Source organism: Dunckerocampus dactyliophorus, chromosome 4 (genome assembly GCF_027744805.1).
Source record: "Dunckerocampus dactyliophorus isolate RoL2022-P2 chromosome 4, RoL_Ddac_1.1, whole genome shotgun sequence".
In the NCBI taxonomy this organism is placed as follows: Eukaryota; Metazoa; Chordata; class Actinopteri; order Syngnathiformes; family Syngnathidae; genus Dunckerocampus; species Dunckerocampus dactyliophorus.
The window spans coordinates 20,773,681-20,797,895 of record NC_072822.1 but is presented as its reverse complement, the minus strand read 5'-3'; the positions used below and the strand labels follow the sequence as shown (position 1 = coordinate 20,797,895).

The window sequence follows — 24,215 nt, the reverse complement described above, 5'->3', positions numbered from 1 at the left end:
TGTAGTTTTCCTAGATTAAAACATTTCAAACTCCTGAGAAGGACATGTACTGGCTGTAAAGGGGTGAGGTTGTATGTTTAGTACCTTTTTTCGCTGCATTGTCGCTCCAGGAGACGTGATCCAGTTTATATTCCCCTGGACAGATATGCTGCCAGCTCTGGTATTAAACTGCACATCTGTCACTGTGGGCCCTGTTGGGCCGAGTCAGGACAACCTTATTCCCAGCTCCATTCACTTGCTCCTTACACTTTGTCAACAACACAGCAAGGTGAAAAGAGGGGGGGCTGGGGGCAAGCCATTGTGTTTCCTAAAGGCTTCTGGGTTTGTCAGGAGGCTGACACATACAGTACTGTCATGTCCCTTGAACTGTCAGACGTCATTGTGGCCTTTTTAGATGAGTCCAGATGTAAACCAGAGGAGGCCATGAGAGACGAACCACTTAAATGTCAACTTCCTCGGAGGGGCATGATGACTGATTTTGACACGGAAAAGCTCTGAGCTTTCATTCACGCTTTCGTTCAGGGGCTGGCATCTCACTAATGCATCTTGGACAACATTTCGAATTGTGATACAGTTTAATGCAGTGCAATTATGATTTGTTTGGGTGTGGGTTGCTTCTAATGCTGTTTTGCAAATCCTTAGTGCAGCTTCGTTCATTTTACGATAATCTGCAGAGTAAACACCAGTGTTTTTGTCCTTAATTCACTAAGTAAGCAAATTAGCCACCAGATAAACTGAGCACCCTGCGGTCAACTGCTTTAATCTTCAGAATAGATGTATGGTGGTAGGGTACGCTTAAGCACTTAAAACAGATCATACATCAGCTCATATAATATTTACATGACTGGTGTGTTTTTGCTCAAAAGGGTGATATCATATAAACAATCCCATGTTATCCTTACTGTGATCTGTGTTTATCAAGGACAGCATATAATCTTTGACTTGTACAGTATATGCTGTATACTACTTTGCAAAGATGATAATGCTCAGTTTTGATTGACACTGTCAGATAGGCATTGGTTTAACAAGATGTTTATTGTTGTGGTTGTAGTTTGCAGTGATGCAGAACTGCACTGCATGATACTGAGAGGTGCTTCTAATGCAGTAGATCCCATTATGGTGAATGGTGAAAAATAGTGACACCCATATAAATGTCTATTTTTGACACATGGCATGCTACTTCCCCTCCAAACCCTTCTGCTAGCTTGGTGTTGACGTTGTCCTCCGATTTTTGATAATTTGCAACAAAAGTGACTGTTGTCATTAGTTTAAATCCAGCTCCAGAACCCTGCCCATCTCCCTTCAATTGCCATTGTTCGGTTATGATGGAAGCAAACATCCCAGATAGCAAGGTAATATTGAAACAATGTTGAATGTTGTTGATTTTCCATCAGAATCAACAGAATGGTTGACACTGAAATTTCAGTGCAAAATGTTGAATCAACGTTGCCAGACTGATTAAAGTTGACACCTTGACAGCAGTGCCATTGAAACAATGTTAACAAATAGTTTATACGGAAGATGATTGATAACTTATGGATTTAGGGTTGACTGTGGGTTGACTGTGTGCTTAAACATACTCTTTCCTTTTCGACAAATGATGGGCTTTTCTTTTGTTCTACTTTGAAATAAGAGTTCCTCATAAAATATACCTATAATATATACCTAATAGTTTGGTGATGTTCATGTCATCATTAAGTTAAATATTTTGAAAATATCCGTCTGGAATTAGAGCAATAAAATGTTTGACATTTGAGTCTTTGCGGCCGCCTTTAAATGAAACAGATTTTGCTAAGCTTATATTCATCTAAAATGTGGTGTCAATTAGGAAAGATGTAGAAACATGCCCTCTAAAAATGGAAATGTGTGCCTTGCTCCATTCACACAGATGGCAGTGGACATGCTGTCACTCAATCTTTGTTTTGTTTGCCACTGCTGTGTCTTCCAAATATGATACTTTTTCCAGGATTTCCACCTCCATTTCCGTTAAAGTCCGCTTCTTTATCCTCGTCATCTTAAGCCTGGTCATCAGGCTAAAGGCTAAATAAAAGGTTCTAAAAGGGACTCAGCAATGAGTAGCTTCGGAATTCTTGTTAATCACCTCAAAAATGGGTTTGGGCATGCTTGATGCCAGTGTTTCCAGGAGGCTAGTGGGAATGTTCCAAGTGATGAAGATGGCTTCTGTTTGCAACTGCTGGCCATTTTTGTAAACTTACCTTGCCATCCATCCCCAAATGTTCTCAACTGGATTTAGTTCAGGGGAACATGCGTTATGGTCCAAAAAAGTGACGTTATTCCTCTGGAAGAAGTGCTTAGGGCCTTCTGTCATGAGGGATGCCTCCTGCAACATCTCCACTTAACCAGCGGCAATTTGACGGCCCTGCACAACCTGTAGATCCATTGACGTGGCATTTTTTGGGTCTACCACTTCAATTTTTTGTTCAATAAATCTCATGATCTGTTAAGAAGGTTAGAAGAAGTTAGAAGAAGAAGAATGACTGTCTTACTGCATCCGACATTAGCAGGCCTTGCTTATGCAGCTCAACAATCCAACCGCATTCAAAGAGAAAGCTTTTCTGCCTTTGCCATCAAGAGATCACAACAGTGTGAATGCTTGACAGAAAATGACATTGAATCCACATTGGAAATCCATTGAATTTGAAAGCCTGTGGTCTTAACCTGTGATCAGCTGATCAACAGCCATTTCAGTTTATTTGCAATAAATTGCTTACACATTTTTTTGGTCTTAATCACACTTATTCTTTTTTAATTTTGAATCTGTACTTAGAACCTCCTTAAGATCCAACAGTGCAAAATGTAAATTTTTGCAATTTTTCATCTAGTCTCAAAATTTTGAGTGTATTAATTTGTATTTTACCTCATAGCACCTCGCTCACCCATTTTTTGGACCAAAAATCTGTGAATTTGAGAGGTTGCCACTGTTGAATGCCGAATATGCAGGGATCCACTGCATTTAAAATGTTCCACATAGCTAACCAAAATATTAGAAACACCTATTGTATTTGTGATGCATTGCAGTGCTCATCAAAATCTGCGCATTATCAGCTCATATATGTTTTTTTCATCAGCATGGGTTTAATTGTTTATGTGCAGCTGTATACTGTAATATATAGACTCATCAAAATCCTCACATTGGCATTTAAAACAATATAATTGGCTCTGTGTGTGTTGGGTCAGATGCTGTAATTTCTAACCAGATGTCCTGCGGACCTGAGCTGGATAGCACATTCGGCAGCAATTTACACACATGAAAAAGACCTATATCTAACATTCGCACACATGCCTCTCCAATCTTATCAGATGAGGTTGTAATTTACGTGATTATCAAGGATCTTCAATTTTGGTTTCTTGGATATGGAAGAAATTCTGGATGCACATTCATGTTTACCTCGTTTTTTACATGATCAATATCTGAGCCTGTGCACATCTCTGAATGATATGTCGTTTATCAGCTCAGTTGTGTTAATATTCCGATTCACATGTGAGCTTTGAGTGCACACGATGCTGCTGCTTGTTTTTGATCTGCTGGCTATTCACAGCCCATTGACTGAATCTGAAAAGCCATTTTAATCCCTCTTTTTGATGGGTAACTTCATATCTGTGCCAGATGTATCAGATCCCACCTTCCACCAGCCCCCAACCCCAACGGCCCCTCCCCAACACACAAACACACACACACAAAGAGCAAGCAGATGATCCGTGTGTGTGAGAGGAAACTAGGGCACCAGAGAGGAACTATGGAAAATAACAGGCAAACAAGATCACTTAACCGATACATGGACATTAAGTAAATGTACACTCTGATAGAAGTAGTATCATAATTAGCACCATACATGTTATTTAACACATTTCCTGCTAAATGCTGCTCCATTCACCCAAAGAAAGATTTTTTTCTTGTTGTGATTACTGTTATTCTTTATGCCTGCGAGGCATTTTAACACAATACATTGATCGCCTATTCATTTGTGACAATAACTAACTACATCGATTAAGTAAATGTCTTTGTCAAGATGTGTGACATATCCTTGTGGATCTTAATGGTGTACCTTTTTTGTTCACTTTCCAGACTTGAGCACAAAAGACCTAACTGATGCAAAGAGCCCAGTGCCTTCCTCTGTCTTCTTGCCGGTCAGTTATGAGGTTCGGGATGCTGACTACCTTTTCTTAAAGGAAGCAGGACAGGACTTTATGAGGAATTTCAGCATGCAGAGTCACACACAGTCCTTTGTTATTTTGAGAGCTAGCCGCCAGCCGGCTGTCAACGCAAGCTATGGCCCCATGTCCACAGAACAGCTTGTGCCTCCGGATCTGGTCCAGTCTGTGCGGCTCTTTAATGCCCCGGATGTTTTCACCTTCAACTGGAAGATCCAGGCCTTTGTACTGACGCCCCGGGTTTTCTCCACCAAACCTAAAGTGCGTGTGCTCTTCTATGTGGCGGGCAGGGACTGGGCCAGGGAGGAGGGCGCAGTGGATGAATTACCATGTGTGACCGTCTATGCCTTCTGGCAAACCCAAGAGGTGAGGGCTTCCTGTGCCATGGGAGGTGAGAGGGGGACATGTATGGCTGAGCTACTGCCTTTGCCTGGTTGGTTTGCTCAGGGGTCCGAAAGCACCAGCAGGGAGAGACAAGACCCATCAGCAGGCAACCTTGTGGAGCTCTACTACCAGGCACAGCCCAAAGTCAGTGGGAAATGTAACATGCTGGAAGGGAGTCGATGGGGAAGCTCACAACAACAGCAAGCGGAATATGTTCCTGTCACTCCCATGCAGAGGATTGGCAGCGTGCGTCTCCTGCAGATCCCCAAAGGAATGGCCACGCTCTCTCGACTCAAACTTGGCAATTCCATTGTCATACGGACATCTTCCAAACCACTGAAAAAGACTGACATCTCCACCTTCTACATCCTCATGGCCAGCTCTGCTCAGCTAAGTAACTTCACTCTCAGGTAAGACTGTGGTTTCTGTTCCTTTGCACTGATGATCCGAGTGATGTCATTCAGAGCCCAGGAGAGTATTTACGCACAACTAGAATTCAAAGGAGGGACACACTTTAAATGGGACCTCATTTATAAGTCTCATAGAATACCCTGAAACAATGGGAGATTGGAGGAAACGATTTCTAAACTATTTCTTTGGAAAATTAAATAGCTTACTTTCTTTCCTGGAATGGGGTAAACAATTCAGGCTAAAATTGTCGTAGTGCATGTCTGAGTGTGCACGGTCTGATGATATTAAGGACTCACACATCATATTCCTTAAGACTGACATGGATCAGATGAAATGTCATTATTGCGCTGTGTGAAATGCTTTGCTGGAACGCTTATGTTGAATAGCTTAATGTTAACCTGATATTTGGATGTGGAGATACCTGCCTTAGTTTGTTGGATGGGAAGCTCTTTGGAAATGCGTAATATTGCTGATTGCATACGATCTCAGTACTCGCTCTCTGTTTCAACTTTGAGGGTGGAGGTGTGCTTGAAATGCTTTAAAATACACATTAAATTCAATTTTATAGTGGTTCTCAACTGGTTTGGCTGCGGGACCCACCATCACCCTTTAATGGCAAGCAGAGACCCAAATTAATAATTAATTGTAATTATTTTTAATTTAGTTATTATAATAACAATTGTTTCTACTTATAACTAATATTTAATGAAAAGACTAAGCAGTTTGAATTAAGGTAGTGCACAATAGCACAGTGTGTCAAGTTTAATGAACATTTCAGGAGCCTATCTTCTGAAGTTCCCTGGCGTCCTCGGGTTGTAAAGTCCATAAAGAGCTGCTGCCAGTGGCTAAAAGCAACTTCCGACAATACACATGTTTTGGTGAATGCAAAAAACATCTCAGCACATGGGGAGAAAGATGATCCAGTCGCAAAGCCATCTTACCCCTTCAGAATAAAAGCACAAGATAAGTTTGTATGATTTCTTTTGCAAAGATCTGCGACCCACAGAAAATGGGTTGGAGACCCACTTTTAGGTCGTGACCCACCAGTTGAGAATCCCTGTTATATTGTATAGTTTTAAGAAGGAATGTCTTTGTTACACCATCACAAGGCCTTTCATGTATGACGTGTTAATTCTCTAGAAAAACATTGAGACAGGCTTGCTTTGTACAGTTGTCTGATAGAAACTATGAGAATAAGAATCGGCATTGAGATCCGACTGATGCTGTCAGTGTTTGCATGGTTCCTTTCTTTTAGGGCCGCGCAATTAAAGATGAAATAAGACGTCAAACTGCAAAATCCGATAACATAAAAAATAGCTCCAATAATAACGAATAATCTTTTTTTTTTCTGTAAATTCTGTATAACAGGGGAAGAGTGTCTTACACTTTTCCCTGGCAGCACAAATCTGTTGAGTACGTAAGGGCGTGTAGATCAACAACACTATCTGCCCTAATGGCTTACAGGACCAAAAAATACATTTTTAAAAAATTACAATGAGGCGAAATTACCCGTTCTGTGCTGTAACGTGAGAGGGTGAGCAAATCAAGTGTTCCTTTTCTCCTACGTGTGAAGCGCTGTAAACACGTGTTGTAAACAAACATGGCGTAGATCGTGTGGGACAAGCCCGCCGCAAAGAATGTCCGAGGGACCGCTCCCATTGCGGCGTCCTCCACCACTGCCGAAACTACCTGCCCCTGTCGGCCAGTAAACCATTCCGAGCCATGGTTTGTACTTTCAAGCCATCACTATTTATTTTATTAATAGTAGTGATGTCATGATAATTCGTTAATTCGTACAGTTTGTCAAATGCAACTTTGTTTGAGTCATTCTTACCTCCAGGTGTACATAGGCATGGGCTGGTTACCGGTTTCAAGGTATACCACAGTATGAAAAAGTCAGTTTTAAAACCACTAAAATTGTCCGTCTGCGTTATGAGAAAAAGTGGAGGTCCACTATGTGGAAATACACAAATATTTTGTCATATCCTGTCTGAGTCCTCGCAGTTGGAACTGGGCTGCGATGTGCTGAAACCACGGCTACCCTCTGTGTTGCCAAAAGTTGGGCAGCTTAACCATGGCAGAATGGATAGCACCAACGTTAGCTGGCTCGTGAGTATCAAGTGGCAGCGGTGTGACGAGACGTGTGCCGAGAAGTGTGCCGTCATAGAATTTTGCATCCTGTAGCGGGTTTTAGTCATCCTGAATCCTAGTCTTAGTGTGTATTTCAACTGGCTTTGCAGCTATCGAACTAATGTGTAAGCACATAACACTATATTAAGTACATTTTTGACATGTTAACGTGAATATCGTAACCTAATAAGTCGCAAATGTCATTGTTTAATCGCTTGTAGTGTAAATGTGTATTGCAACTACATGTTGCAGCATAAAACGTACAGCAAATGACAAAATACATTAATATAGCATTATTTAGAGAAAACATTGTAGTCACGTGAAAGGTTCCTTCAAAAGGGATGCACATTTAAAAGATTTACTCCATTGACAGCAGGTTTCCCTGTATACGCAAGCGCTGTAGCACTAGGCACACGTGTCGTCATTACACCGTTATGGCCGTGCTGTTGTCATCGTTGTCAGTCGACATATTCCTCACGTAGAGGGTCACCAAATGTGGAAATATGATTCCAAACGAGACAGGAGTCATGGATAAGTACTATAAAGCGTTTATTCTCCACTGAACAACAAGCAACAACCACTTAGCAACAGTTGCTAACAACAATCACATGAATCGGAAACGGATGTCAAACTTGGTGACGCAAGCAAATTAATTAAAACTCAGCAAACACATAATTCAACTCCAAAACTGGACGGTGGCCTAGTGGTTAGCATATTGGCCTCACAGTCAGGAGATCATAGGTTTGTATCTGCATGTTCTCTCTCGCCGTATGTCTTTCCAGATACTCTAGATTCCAAAAATATGTATGCTTTGACCTTTTTGAGCCAGTGATTGCATTTATTTGCATTTTGCTTTGTTTTGGGTTTTTTTACTGAAAAAATATTTATGGTCTTGTGACATGAGTTGCAGGATTACCCACTGTAGACTGGATTAAGAACTGCATTTTATTATTTATTTAGAAAAAATTCAGTACAGAAAAGTTCTTATTCTCCTTTTCAATAAAAATATTTCCACATTTTAGAGCTGTAATTATAATAAAGTGAAACCATGATATTTTTGCCAAAGGTTATCATACCGTCAGACTCTCATGATGGTCCGTGCCTATCCAAGTCGGTTATCGGTACCGGTATTGGTCTTGAGAAGCAGGAAGATATCGGTTTCAGTATTGTCTTGGAAAAATATCGTCCATCTCCACTTTCTGTCCACAATGAGTTGCATGATGCTGTTTCATTGCTACACATGGGCATTTGAGTACATTTCCTTCAATAACGATATAGGAAGTCTGCTGAGTAATTGTTATTTGTTAAATATTCATTTTAATGGGCTGTCAGAATGGGTTGCAGTGTTGTATTTCTCACAGTAATGCTACCCAAAGGAGTTGCACAGTGGAGGTGTTTGTGCATATAACTCAACTTCCCATGGCTGACTCTCTCCCCTCAAGAGGGACACTAAGGTGGAGACGGGCTCGCTTCAGTAAGAGCTTGATCCTGGCATATTGGTGACCTTTATGTCTGTCTAATCCTGTCAAATGCACCTCTTGTGGTTGCAGCCAAGTAGTGCACTCATTAGCTGTAAACGTACAAGTCATACAACCTGCTGTTTGTTCAGGGACCTCCAATTTGAGGAGTACTTTAAATATCTGGCAGCTGTTTTGCGTTACTGCATGCTAAAAGTGTATAACCAGGGTATAATGACAGAGCAACTCAAAAAAATGGAAATTCATTTTTACAAGTTATTACTGAATAATGCCCTGCGATTGGCTGGCGACCAGTCCAGATTGTACCCCGCCTGTTGCCAGAAGTCATCTGGGATAGGCTCCAGCATGCCTCCGCGACCCTAATGAGGAGAAGCGGCATAGGAAATGGATGGATGGATGGATTTACTGAATAAGACACGGAGAATGTAGGTGAATAAAGGACTTGGGATTTATAATATGAATGATGAACTATATTAAACACTGTTTAAAAGAGTATTCTCTTTTATTTGCATGTTGGGAAAAATGTGGCAAACACTCCGAAAAACATGATTTTTTAAAACTGATAAAATATCTCTTTTCTTTCACAAAAAGATGTTTGTCCCTTGTGCTGCTCTGTAAACAAATTACCCACTCTGCTTTGTAACGGAGCCTCGTCTGCGTGGAGCTGCTTTGAGCTGCCCTTATGATTACCATAATGACCCGTGATGATCTCTTAAGTCTGTAGCTTCAAAAACCATGGGAATTATTTCCACAGTTCAGCACGGAGTTTACAAAAGAGCATTGCGTTGCGTATCCTGTTGCCAGCTACAGCTTCAATGTTCAAAATAATTTGGCTGGCCGGTTTACCAAGTTCAAGAGGGCATTTTATAGCTTGGGGGCTGTAGTTTAAACAATAGCTGTACTGTACAGCTGTAGTTGATGTGAATGTGGCAATTGCTAAGTCCAAATCTTGACATCATCCATCCATCCATCCATTTTCTATACCGCTTCTTGCAGGTTAAAGTAATCTTTACACAGCCTTCTGCTATTTGCCATAATTAGGTTGACTTCTAGATATTGCTGTTCATGGAAATGTAATCTTTGTTTGCAATATGAAATCATGTCTGACCATCACAAAATGCTATCTTAGGAGAAAATATTTTAGTCCTACTCGATGTTCCATCGGTAAAGGTGGCATGATGCGACTTCAACCTCAAAGCTGTGTCTTCAACCATGACTGTCATGGCCATTCACAGCAGGATGCCTTTTATTATCCTCACTAACCACACTAACTTGATAAGATTTTTCTATTATCATTCCAGACACTAGCTGCACCAGAGTGAAGTGAATAATGGTCTGTCGGGTGGTGTGAAATGATTTTTATGTTTCAATTACTAATTTGCGTTGTGTACACAATACATTTGGATTATGTGAGGTTTTATGTCACAAAGGGATGTCTTCGCTTGTCGGGGGGTTCAGCAAATTGGATCTAAGAATGGTCTGAACATGGTCTGAACACGAAGGTCATAAATCACTAAGCACTCAATTGTTGAGACAACTGGTAGGGTAGAGATGTAAAAGAGTGTTGACTTCACTCTATTGTTAGAGTCCTCAGTTAGTGGAAGAAACAATCAATAATTTCTCTGAGATAAATCATTTCACTGCTTCTTGTGATCACACGCTTCAGTAGAGGCGAGGAGATGAAGGGACAAGAGGTTATTATTGAATTATTTATACATATTCACCTGCACTGACAACCATACGCCCAGTCCGTCACTATATTCAATTGGGCATGGCAGTCAAACTGAGTAGTTTTACTTTTCAGGTTGTTTCAGTGTTTCCAAAGTTTCAGTTTGTCAGTTATAGATGTGTATATAACTGTTATATATGTAGTTATATATGAATATATATAACTATATATATATATATATAATAAAGGCGAATTGTTACCAAATGATGGAAGAGTGTCTCCAGGCTCTGTCTTCTACCACTTGCACTAGTCATGACTCTGGCTAGTTAAAAAGGCTGGGCTGCATGCTTGTGGAGTTGCTGCGCACGCTACCACACTTTGCCCTTTCACGGCGTGGTAATGCACGCTCCTCGGGATTGTGGGGGTGCCCTGCATGTCTGCATCTCTGATCCCACGGCGTATACTTTGCCTTTCGTGACTGCTTGTATTTGATAAGCGAGTGTTAGAGGTAGGCCGCCACAAATGAATGTCTTGGAAACACTGTTTGTCAAAAAAGCAAAGACAAAACAAAAAAGCATAATGCATGAAGATCATCAATCAAGTTCCCTTAAAATATAATTGGGTTTTTATTCAACTGCACTACATTTGACTTCCTTTTTCATGGAGCTCAATAATGCAATATTGTTCAATGATTATTTCATGCTACAAACTACAACCACAATAATGAACCTCTGACAGCACCAATCAAAACAGAGCATTATCTTTCAAAAGGCAGAGTTTATGATACAGCTCTTGGATTTGCATCTCACTGGGTTTTGCAGGTGTACCTAATGATGTGGTCAGTGGAGGTATTTTCCTAACCAATCACACTAAAGAAAAACAATAAATATAAGTCATCTTTATTGAATTTCCTGGTAATTGAGATAAAAACCAGCATTCTGCAATTAAAAATGTTATTGAAAATGAGTTGGAAATTTGAGTTATAAACGGGTGTCAAATATATGCATTGTGAAAGAAAATGTTACGATAATTGAGAATCTTTTTGGTTTGCACGAATGTACAGGACATCCTCTTCTCGTTTTCTTGACCTTTTTAGATTTTTTTAAAGTTATCTTTTATAGATGATTTTCATTTAGCAATAGCGCCAAGTGCTAAGTCTTCTCTTCCTGTAACCTGATGAGCTACCCTCAACGGTCATAGTCATTAATGTATTGTGTGTATTGTTATTGTTATTGTTATTAGCATGGCTGTGGTTTTACTTAGTACAGTATAAGGCGTCGTGTGCTATTGTAGTGTATTGGCATGACACTGTGTCAGTGATCTCTTCAAACAGGAAGCCTAATCATTTCTCTATGTGACAAATGTGGCTTTTACAGCCATTTTAGTGCTGTGGGGACTGCCATCTGGCAGCTGTGTTGGCATGAATTGCTTCCCAACTCCCTAAACTGCTCCATAAGTACGATAAGCACGTTGCTGATAGCTGGCCATCACACTGGTTACATGTTGGACATTTGCCTGCATAAATGATTGCATCTGTTCCTGGCTTCCTACTGTGGCCCTGCAGTGATGCATTCACAAAACCAGAGATGAGGATCACAAATAATTTATGTACATCTGAGAAGTAATTACAAACCCTGTGCAGCGTCTTGAAATGAGCCTCTGTGACTAAATTTGTTTGGAGCGTTTATAAAAAAATATGCATTTAAAAAATATATATATGTTGGCTTTGAATTCCACATTCCTTATTTTATCAATGTCGCATACAGCAAAAATGATTATCAGTGTAAAACTTCCCAACTGCGACAACATTAACTAATTTGTACATTGCAATGTAGATCAGCAGAATGGCTTACATTCCCTTGTGATATCATATGTCTGCCAGGCAGAGTCCTTCGGGCTCAATTAAAACTGGCCAACAAATGATTATTAAACACTACACTTTTTTTTTTTTAATTTTGCCGATCAAGCACAATGCTTGTGTGAGACATGAACACACGTCTTTCTTACTGTATCTGTACTCTGAGTGGGCGGGGCATAAACCGAAACCGAAACCGGGGGTGGTTTAACCAAAAAAGTGTGGGGCTTAATAAATCAGTACATTATTTTAAGTCTGAAATTGACATGGATTGATCAGAAGTTGCTATATTTATTGTTTATTATTCAGCTATATGTGTACTGTGTATGTGTGTAAGTGATCGGTTAGACTTTATTATTTAATTATTTTTTAATGATCTGTGTGAAGTTGGTGATTCATGCAAACATCCAGTGATGGCAAACAGGGAAATAATCTGTCAGCCTTGTTCACTGTAGTTTTCTCAAAAACACCGCGCAGTGTTCAGTATTACGAGGAAAGTTTCCCAACTGACTTTATATCACCAGCCAAATTAGAAGCAAGCAGATGAGAAAAAAAAAACACCGGCAGTGGCCGACGCAACACGACAGGTCTCTTGTCAAATGCACCGCGTACGTAACGAAACAAGTTTACCAAGTAACTTCAGATATGTGCTGAGCTGAGGAAAACCTAAAAAATACCCGTCCGGAGTGGAGGCAGTAACCGACGCAACATGAGCTGTTTACAGCTGTGTCGTGTCAAATGCACCACATACTTAACAAAACAAGGCATGGCTCCTCTGTCCGGCTGTAGGGAGTCTGTGTGTGACTGACCAATCACAGAGCGTGAAGAGTGAATACATAAGTAGTTACCCAATGAGGATTTTCCTTTATGACGATTACGGACAATGACGAGCTGTACTCGTTTCATGCTCATATTCTGCAAAAATGCATTATCCGTGATTTATAGTCTTATTTCTAAATATTGAAAAACTGCTAGCACAAGGCAGCTAATAATGCATCTACTGGGGATTCACCTATTCCTCCTATCATTAAAAAAAGCTCCAAAAACCTCCAAAGTTGTATTGTTTTATACACATGCTCTGACTATGTAGCAACAGGCACATTCATGCTAACATGTAATATATACAGTATTTTGGTGTGTTTTGGTCATTTTAAACATTACCGGAACTCCTTTACCAGGCGCACTGATTTCACAGAGTCCATCTTCCGTCATCAACAACAGCATCGAGAGCACATTTGCTACTGCTAATCATGGTAGAAATTGTGAGAGCCTCCGCTGACGTCTACTTTTTATTTTTACTACACCCAGGCAGAGAATAACATTGCTGGGTGATAGGCAGATCCAGCCATAGTGAAACACTAAGTCATTCTTGTAGCCTTATCATGTAGCACCAGTGCTCAACTTTTCACTGACAAAATAAGAACATAATAGTCACTTACAATATCCGCTCTCACTGGAATGGCGACTGATGTGTTCCCTGAGTCCTCAGATAAAAATTCTGAGAGCAAACAAGCAACTTGCTGAGCGATGTTGTTGAGTCGAAGGTGATATCCATTTCGGAAGTACTCCGAATTCAGAGCATCCGGATCTTTTTCACCACTTTAAAACTTGGCACAAACTCCAATACGAGGAATGTGTGAAGCTGCGCTCTGCCACAACACAAAGCTCACTGCTAGCTTTTTTTCCCAGTTGTTTTCCTCATGAAAGAAAAAGTTCAAAGTGGTGTGCAAATTACTAAAGCGGCGTCCTATCACATGGCTAATGATATGGTCCCTGTTGTAACAGTGGAAAAAACAAATTTAAAAACATGCTGAAAACAATGGACTCTGGATGATGTCCGGCCAGCTTCACAGTCACAATTAATTAGCATGACAGGCTTTACCACAAATGTACACGGACGTCAGACGGTTGCTAAGCCTGATGCAGTTGACAGGTTGGTACAAAATAAGGACTTGCTTGTGTCTTCTAAAAATGTTTACCTATGAAATACTACTGTTCAATTTGAAGTATTTTTGAGTTGCTGACATTAAAAAATGTCGTCTTAAACCAGGCACTCCTTCATATTTTGTTCGTTTGTGCTTTTGTTATTAGCAGAGGATTTAAGCATGGCTAAAGGTTTGTTATAAAAAAGTTTATATGTTACTTTTGGTATATTTATTGAAAAAAAACTAATGGCCTACTTTATTTTAGATAGGATTTTTTTAATGTGCATCTTCCATGAAGCTTGACAATTTAAAAAAACGTTAAGTATTTATTTTAATAAAACGACTCGACACACATACAGGTATTTGGATTTGACTTTGTCTAAACTCACTTTTCAGATAAATATCGGGATATACAGTATATCGTTTATTGATATTCAACCTAAATACTGTATAGCGGGATATGAGTTTTGGTCTATTTCACCCAGCCCTACGTGTCGTCATTACACTGGTATGGTTGTGCTGTGTCATCTATGCTATGTCATTGTTGTCGATGGACATATTACTCACATCGAGGGTCACCAAATGTGGAAATGTAAATCAGAATTCGACAGTAGACGAGGATAGGTAGTATAAACCGTTTCCTCTCCACCAACAACCAAGTAGCAACAGTTGCTAAGAACAATCAAATGACAAACGGAAGTGAAAATTGGCGACGCAATCAAATTACTAAAAACTCAGCAAGTACATTATCCAACAACTCCAAAACACAAGTTGTGACCTACACATTCACCACGCTATGAAATAATAATGTGACGGTAACACAAAGTTACAGTAGTTAATGAGGGACAAACCTACCTAACCCCAACCACTACTCGTTAGTCAGTCATTAGTTGTTTATTAGTTCTTCAGTCACTACTTTAAATGTATGTGCCTTAATTCCTCAGTAACTACTTTACTCATTAGTTCCTCACTAGGTCTTCATTGGTTCCTCAGTAATTACTGTAAAGTGTGACCAATGTAACACTGCAAGTTTTTTAAAATGATTTATGTTGTGGCCTTTTTAAGCCACTGATTGAGCCCGTGATTGCATTTATTTGCATTTTGCTTTGTTTATTTGTTCTTTTTTAACTAAGAAAATATATTTATGGTCTTGTGACATGAATTGCAGGATTAGCCACAGTAGACTGCTTATTTTTTAGAAATGATTCAGTTCCATTAGAAATGATGTCACGGGGGCATACAGTACATGCATGTTCCACTTCCATCGTGTTCTTTATATTGTTTAAAATTGACTGTTGACTTGAATTGAATTGAATTGAATTGACTTTTCAATAAAGATACATATTTAAAAATAACACATTTTAGATCTGTAATTATAATACCGGGAAACTGTGATATTTTTGCCGTCAGAATCTTATACCTCTCCCATGCCTAGAGCAAATACACTCTTGCAGAGTGAAATCCGAGTGAAAGAACGCCTCTCAGTTGATCATACATGGCTTGACATAAATGGTAAAAGGCTTACACATGCATGTTTACACCTGACATAGCTTGCTAGAAATAGTTGTTCTGTGAAATGTGCGTATGCAAGAGCACTCTGCAAGTCCGAATCTCTGTCATTCATGGTCTGTCATGTATGCAATGTATACTGTCTGATGTAATGACCCAAGCTCGATGTAAAGTTGTCTAGTACACTTCTCCTACATACTGTAGTGTGGCCATGTTGCCATACCATCAGTGGTCAACAGCCAATATTATGTGTCAGACATTTTCTGCAAGTGTATTTATAAGCCAGTCTGAGTGTGCTCATGCAGTATTTCTAAATATTAAGGGGATAAAGAGTATATAGAAGGTGAAACAAGGTGCCACTCATCCCATGCCTGTTCAGAAGTGAGATGGATGGCAGGTGCAGCACCTGAGAGCTGTTTTTCCTCACACACTGTCAGCTTCAGTCTCAACGGCCATCCATCTTTCCTGCCCCGGTGCCTACTCCTGCCTGCTGCCTCCTCGGGGCCCACTAACCACAGCAATGGACACTGGCTCCAACTCCACACTACTCATAAAAAAAGTCTTTGAAATCACATGGGATTTTATTCCTCCCAGGGAAACGGAAAAGGGGGCGGATAAGTCTTCTTGTTGCTGTCACTTTTTATTAGTTAAACCCTGTTCCTTTTGGCTTAATACACACAAGTGTATCAGCGATCCAGAGCTTGAAAGCAACCTCGGCTTTCTTATTCCTGCATTGTGTGTAGCATCCCTTGAAATACAACAATATTTTCTATGTAACATTCCTGATCCAAGTAAATTGTATTAAAAGAGTGGGAGACCTAGTGTGTTTCCCATCTGACCCGCAAAAAACCAGGACACACTGGAAAAAGGCTACCAGTCATATGATTTGAGGGAGGAGGTCAGAGCATTAGAACAAGAATCCTCACAGGCACAGAACAAGCAAACCCCACACAATGTTGGACATTGCCACATCTTACATCCTGGTCAAAAGCTATAAAGCCTTTCATTAACACCACATATATTTCTCTAGGCACCTGAGGCCGAGATTGAGTGTTTGGCCTCTTGGGAAGCCACGGGCTTAACAGCTAGTAAAGTCACAGTAGAAAACACAGAAGCTTTATTTACTTTACAAATCCACACCAATACTGTCAAGTCTATGTGCATTTGTATTGATATACTGTAGTTTAACAATGAACCAGAACAACTGCTTGAGAAATTGCATGAGAATGCTGATTGGTCAGAAATAAATGAATCGGGGGCTACGACAGCAACAGCAAACCCCAGATACCATGACAATCTAATTAGCGCTATGATATTTGGCATCATTGCCACATCGTTGCTGTTCTAGCCAGCATCTCATATTCTTATTCAGTCTTTTTGCAGAATGTTCAATGTCTCAGAACAGGGGTGCGGCCCGCGGACATTTACGGCCCACGGCTGTTTTTTTATCGGCCCATGGCACTTTCTAAAAATACCATTAAACAAGAAAACTAGAAAAACAACAGGAAAAAATGGAAAAAGAGCAGTACATTTACGAGAATACAGATACAATTTTAAGAGTGAAGTCATAATATTAAAAGAAAAAAATGCATATAGTAACAAAACAAAGAAAAAATTTTATTAGAATATTTATATAACTCAGAAAATTTAAATTTTCTGAGTTTTGGAGCTCAATTAAGTTGTGAAAAAGTTATAAAATTACAATAATACAGTGAAAATATTATAATAATAAAGCCACAATATTATGAGAAAAAAATGTCCAAGAAGAAAGTGTTTAGCCTAAGAAAAAATATTACTCACCTAATCCCAGCAATTGAATTTGATACTCTCCAGAACAACTTACAAAAAGGAATTCATAATAATAATACAAAACGTGCAATATGATGAAAAATGAATAATACATAATATTATATAAACAATACAAACCATGTATCATTATTATGATCAGGAGTAATTTTTTGTTTTGTTTCACAAAACATTCAAACACAGACATACAGTATTTGGCGTATGAGGGAACTCCAAGCTGTCTGTATAGAACCGTGGTTCTCAGTTATTTTCTGTCATGCCCCCACTAGGAGAAATATTTTCACAGTATGAGTTGCTGCAACCAGCATTCTTCATCCACTCACATGATTACCAAAATAAATGACTAAAATGAGCTGAGATAAACATCTGCAACAATTTCAAACATCTAAACAAGAATGCCCAGGCTCAGTGATTCTCACAAAACAGACTCAAGTGCAAATTATTCACAAAGATGTGCATTTTTCTAGACTTACCTCAGGAACATTCCATACTTTTTAAAACTGGAAACATTGGTCACTTGTCAGCATCATCAGCTTATTCTGCTTTTGTGCAAAATTTGCAACCATATTGCTTAAATTATATGAGTGTTTGTTCTTAGGGCATTGGCGTAGTCAGAAAGTAGCAACTGCCATTGGGACATACAGTGTGCCAGTCCTGCCTTTTGTTGAGCCCTAGAAAATGTCTGCCTGAATGTAGGTTATGCTTATTATGCATGATTTTAAGTGGAATGTACATTTTAATGTTGAAAATTAGTTGTCATATTTGGAGGTGTTCGAAATCGCCATGTAAATTGCTAATGCTAATCGCTATCGCGTATATGGGATTTCCAATGTAAATTAGCATCAAGCTTGCACAGTTGTTTAAATGCATTTTGTTTATGTTGAATATCAGAGAAACTATTTGTATCTTATGTACAGTCCAGGCCAAAAGTTTGGACCCACCTTCACATTCAATGCGTTTATTTATTTCCAAAACTATGAATGAACACATGTGGAATTATGTACTTAACAAAAACGTGTGAAACAACTCTAAATATGTCATATATTGGAGACATATATTTTATGTCTTTTTTTTTTGATAGCGCTGCAAACCCTTGGCGCTCTCTCAGTGAGCTTCATGAGATAGTCACCTGAAATGGTTTTCACTTCACAGGTGTGCCTTGTCAGGGTCACTTTAGTCACCTGAAATGGTTTTCACTTCACAGGTGTGCCTTGTTAGGGTCACTTAGTGGAATTCCCTCCCTTATTAATGGGGTTTGGACCATTCAGTTGTGTTGTGTGTGTGTCCAAACTTTCGGCCTGTACTGTAAGTTATAATTGACATACTTTATTTCTGTATGTTCAGTTTTATAGTGTTTTAAAGCATAGGCTCTGAAATGGAACTGAAATGGAACTAATTGAGCAGCTGTTATCTGTTTGCTGAGTTTGCCAGACCAAACATTAGCGTGAGCAGAGGTCAGATACTGAAAGTCCTCCTGCCCCTTGCGCCCTCACCCTTTCTGCTAAGGGACGGTAATACCCAGTAATGTTCCTTGGAGGAACGTACCGGATAAAAGGGCAAGTCAAAGGCAAATATTAAAGAGTTGCGCTTGAGTGACGTTGCCATTAGTGATGACAAGTTTTTTCTCTTTTTAGAGAACCGGCTCCTTTGGTTCAGGTCCTAAAAACAGCCGGCTAGTTAGGCTCCCAAACGGCTTCTCAGATATTTTTGTTGCTTAAGGTGATTTCTTACCAAATATGTGTAAAATAAATTTTTCATGTAAAAATCTAATTATACCAAATATTTATTACTTAGATGGCTTTATTTGTAATTATATAATGATTTATAATAAACAAAAACACAGACCCATCTCTTAATTAGACAAAAAGTCCAATCTGTAAATATTTTCAAGTATTTACAGTGACACAACATAAACAAAACATCACACAATCAAATATAAATTAAAATGTGCAGAACTAAAAGAAAAAGCAGCATCCAGCTAACAGTTTTTTTGCAAGTCTTTAGTGAAGATTGGCATTCAGAAACAGTGTCTCAGCTTTTGTTTCCTGTTGCTCATTTTCCTCACCTTTCCAACTTGCTTGCACCCCTTCACCTTCTACTCCACACACAACACCACACACGTTGACCAATCACATGCAGCTATAACAGAAAAAAAGACAAGAAAGAAACAACTTTAAAAGAACCGTCTCCCTCGGTTCACTTCAAAGAGCCATTTTGTTCGCGAACGACCCATCACTAGTTGCTATTCTGTACAGTGCCACAAAAATAATACTGTATCATTTTACTATGAGCAATGCTGATTATAAGCTCGAAGGTGTCATTGCTAACACTGAGGAGCGCTCAACTAATTAACATACAGCAGTCATTGTCCAGCCATCCATCCATTTTCTATTTCGCTTATCCTATTTAGGGTCCCACGGGTATGACAGAGCCTATCCCAGCTAACTTTGGGTGAGAGGCGGGCTACACCGTGGACTGGCCGCCAGCCAATCGCAGGGCACATACAGACATTCACATTCACATTGCCACTTAACCTAACCTGCATGTTTTTGGAATGTGGGAGGAAACCGGTGTGCCAAGAGAAAAGCCACGCACGCACGAGGAGAACATGCAAACACCAAACAGAGATGCCCAAGCGGAGATTTGAACCCAGGTCTTCCTGATCTCCTGACTGTGTGGCCAACATGCTAACCACTCGGCCACCGTGCAGCAGTGCAGTGCAGCAGTCATTGTGTACAAAAAGGGGAACCAGAATACAACTGATACACAAATGTCATGGCAAATGTTTATGCGGTTACTTGTCTCTCAGTAGACTTATGTTGTTGAGTGCAACACTTTTCATCCTGTTGGCTGACTTCTGATCTGCTTGAAAATTATTGGAAGAGAACACCAATACAGCAATGGGAGCCAGCAGTGGTACGTTAGAAAAGGGAAGCTGGAGCCGTTGCTTTAGTGCGGTGAAAACATGCAGCGTCATTTTACAGAGTGTGATGTGAAAGCAGAAGCCTACATGCCAAGACTGCTTGCCACTTGAGACCTCCTTTAGAGTGCAGTAAAGCTGAACATGCAGATGGTGTCACACACAAACATGCACATGGTTCACAGAAACTTAGCACAAAAACATCTTCAGGTCACGATAAATATTTCAAATTGAAACAATGCTTTTGTTGTCAGGGAGCTCTTTGCTTCTTTTTGCTGGACTTGTTATATCCATACATACTATCCATTCAATTACACCCCCTTCGGGAGCCGTAATGCAATTGACACTTAGTGATTATCTCAAAGAATCAGACATAGATCATTCAGCTTTACATGCAGATGGAAATCAAGAAGAATTATACGGGGGGGAGCTCTCGACTCTTGGAGGGAATGGTACGGTGTCTTTTTGGGAGTGGTGTCAAAGGCGTGAGCTCGGATCTGAAAGTACAGCTCTATTTCCGGCACTGTTAACATATACAGGTAGATTATTTGTGTTGCTTCAAATAGTTGTTTTCTGCATGCATCCGTTTGGCTTTTTTGGATTGAAAATTTGTTAAAAGAGCATCTCTTGCCGCAAGCTGCTTAGCTGGGAAAGATTTTTAGGCAAAGCCAGTGAAATGTACTGTAATTTCTGTTGTGTATTTATGCATTTACATGTTAAACACTAAAAACATAATTTTGTTGGCCAAATTATCATCTGAACTTGTACAGACTATGTACAAGTATGTATGTGCTTGTGAGCCCATGCATTTCCTTCAAGAATGCTCTAAAGGCCGAAGCAAGGGAAATGTAAACACAAGATCATATTAACAGTACAAACATTCAGAAAAGTTGACACACAGCATTTCCCAATAAAAAAACATGTACGTGATGTACAATCTTGTTCCATTTATGTACATAATATGAAGTGTTATGTCTTTAAATGATCACAGTAGTCAGGTCAAAGTGAGCCTTTCCACGCCGTAGAAAGATTAAAGACTTTAAATCCAAAGGCTGCGCATCAAACTGTCTGCTTGCTCAAATAAATCAGTACTTACGACCTACAAACAAATCAATACTTCAGTACTTACGCTTCTCCCGCGTTGCACCATAATATTGACATTTTTAAGGGCTAGACGGAAGTTGGGGTATGGTGGGCCACGAAGGATGGTCTGAATGCAGACTTCCATTGAATGGAGGAGGAGGACACATTTGACGGCCGCATTTTGAGGAGCCTTCGCGCACTTTCAAATTTGGACAGCCTTCGCGCGGCGCGATGACATCATGCAGCCCACAAGGACTAGTAGGCTGCAGACCCCGGATTAAGACACAGCCATTGACTTCGGTTTCCATTTTGCTAATAGGTGGCTTTACTTTGTGCTAATTATACGTTCCGAACACAGTTGGACTCGTGCACTTTGTTAACAACACAACATTGTACGCCAAAATAGTTGGCTGTGGATCAAGTTGACATCCACCTGTTCCATGGAAAGTATATAAGTGCGGTCTGCAAGTGAGAGGACGCCCCACCGATGATCGATAGGACAGATAGGATAGGAGTCATGGTCTAGCCTCTCAGCATCCATGTCAGGGATATGTACAGTATGTACAGTACAGGTAGTGATGTATATTTATATACGCTGCTCAAAAAAAAAAAGGCGGAACACTCAATTCACACTCAGTCAACAGTGCTGCGCCATTATTCAAACTGTCCACTTAGGAAGCAACACAGATTGACAATCATCTTCACAATCTGTTGAGCTGATGGAATAGACAACAGGTGGTGTGTTTTTCCACTTCAATTTTGAGCGTGACTCCAAACCCAGACCTCCATGGGTTAATACATTTGATTTCCTTTGATAATTTTTTGCGTGATTTTGTTGCCAGCACATTCAACTATGTAAAGACAAAAGTATTTAATAAGAATACTTCATTAATTCAGATCGAGGATGTGTTATTTTAGTGTTCCCTTTATTTTTTTGAGCAGTGTACATTTAGGTATGTTATGTACATTTTATGCTTTACTATCACATTTATTTTTTGAATGAAAACTTTCTGAGCTAAAAGATTTATAAAGTATATATATTTGTGACAAAATGTTGCAAATTTGCAGGGAATGCTGAATCACAACAGTCTGGGGATCGACTGTAAAGTCAAAATTGATTAATTTCATTGGTTAAGTAGTGGAGACATTTTTATTTACCACATTTTTGACCTTTCCATTTTTTTGTTTTTCACAGAGCTACAATAAAGAATGGTGTGACCTTTCGCACAGCAACACCGAGTAACTCTTTACTGTGGGACATCACACTGGATACTGGTGCAGATGGAGCCATTGCTGTTACTTGTCAGAGGAAGGCTCCCATACCTGGGAAAAAGTAAGTATTTCCTTACGTTCCACCAGAATATCTAGAAGCTGTTTGATCAGTTAAAATTTAAATTGCCTGAATAAACCAAAACTGCAGGAGCCTTATAGGAATCTCTCATGAGTGTCGTGCATCAACCTGTTCATAGTAGTTATGCCATTCAATGTAGACTGTGCAGAGCATATCGGTATTGTCTTGACAGCTGTGGAGTAAAAAAAAACAATCCACCTGTACACCCTAACAAGGGCCAAGCACAAAACATAGTGTCCCAGGGGGATATCTAATGTGCCCGTAAGGCACACACTGGCTGCAGGTGCTACTACCAAGCCACAAATTGTAAGCAGCTACTTCTTTTTCAATAAATTGCCTACTTAATCATTATAGAGTTCTAACAGAGAGTAAAGACAATTTTAACAAACTTGAAATAAGTGCTTTAAAATAAGACTAATACTTTCATATGTATTAGTCTTATTGGGGGATATGGGGGATACAACTCTTTTATGTCCGATACTGCAACGTTATACAGTAATGCCTTGTTTATTGTGGTTAATTGGTTTCAGAACCGACCGTGATAAGTGAATTTTTGTGACGTACGATATTTATAAATTGAATATGTTCAACCTCTTATAGTTTTTATAGCCTTTCATAGCCTTCTAAATACGGGTTCAGAGTTGTGTTTTAGCTTGGCATGGCTTACAGCCTCAACAGTAGCAGAGATAATTCAAACTTGCAATAAAAGCCTGTTCCGGCGATCAAGTGTGGTGCTTGTGTGTCATCGAATATTACAGTAATATTACTGACACCTAGTGACCAGTGTAGAATACTACATATCATTGCAACGTCTTTGTATGCGTCTTCCAAATGCCTTGTATTTATATTTTAATTCATTTAGCCATCTTTATGTTTGGAATGCTTAATTCTAAAAAAAAAAAAAAAAAAAGCTTTTTATTTTAATTTTTACGAATAACAGGTCATATTCAACCATGAAACAGCATGATCTGTTAATTAATATATTTGGAAAAATCATGATAGAGTGAAGCAGCAAAATTTGGAGCACTAAGTGGCGAGCGATTGCTCTACATCAATACTGACACAACATTATTTGGTCCTTTCTTGGAATAGGAATAGATTTGTATAAATGTACTTTGCTTAATATAGACAACATCAAAAACACCACCAACACTGTTTGGCTCCCCTGAAGGACGAAATTAAATTGCCCACAACATGACTGACGTTCTGCAATACTGCTGCTGCTTTTTATTTACACCTTAAACACTCATGGTTTTTAAAAGCATTTTTGATTGGTCGCCAGAGCCAGCAGCATCTATCAAAGATTGAAAATAAAACTGAAGTGAAACTTTGCACAAAAGTTAAAATCTGAGCGTTAGAACAAATGAAAAAGCAATTATAATTCCAGTGTACAATGAGATACTTGCAGCCATTCAAAACTGCTCATCTCAGATGTCCTTGCAGTTTCAGTTGAGTGCCGTCTTAGTTCCCTGAACAATGACTTCATCAAATATTTAATCAAAAACAGACAGCTCATGAAGA

The 24,215-nt window shown here is 39.5% G+C and overlaps 1 protein-coding gene across 2 annotated transcripts in view; it reads left to right on the top strand.

Moving 5' to 3' along the window:
• The window catches only part of LOC129179419 (transmembrane protein 132D), a 51,015-nt gene that overhangs the window by 4,587 nt on the left and 22,213 nt on the right, over window positions 1-24,215 (top strand). For both annotated transcript variants that reach the window (XM_054772625.1, XM_054772624.1), the window contains exons 2-3: window positions 4,088-4,967; window positions 22,539-22,676. In XM_054772625.1, the coding sequence (XP_054628600.1) occupies window positions 4,088-4,967; window positions 22,539-22,676 (1,018 nt within the window). The remainder of the gene's footprint in view (window positions 1-4,087; window positions 4,968-22,538; window positions 22,677-24,215) is intronic.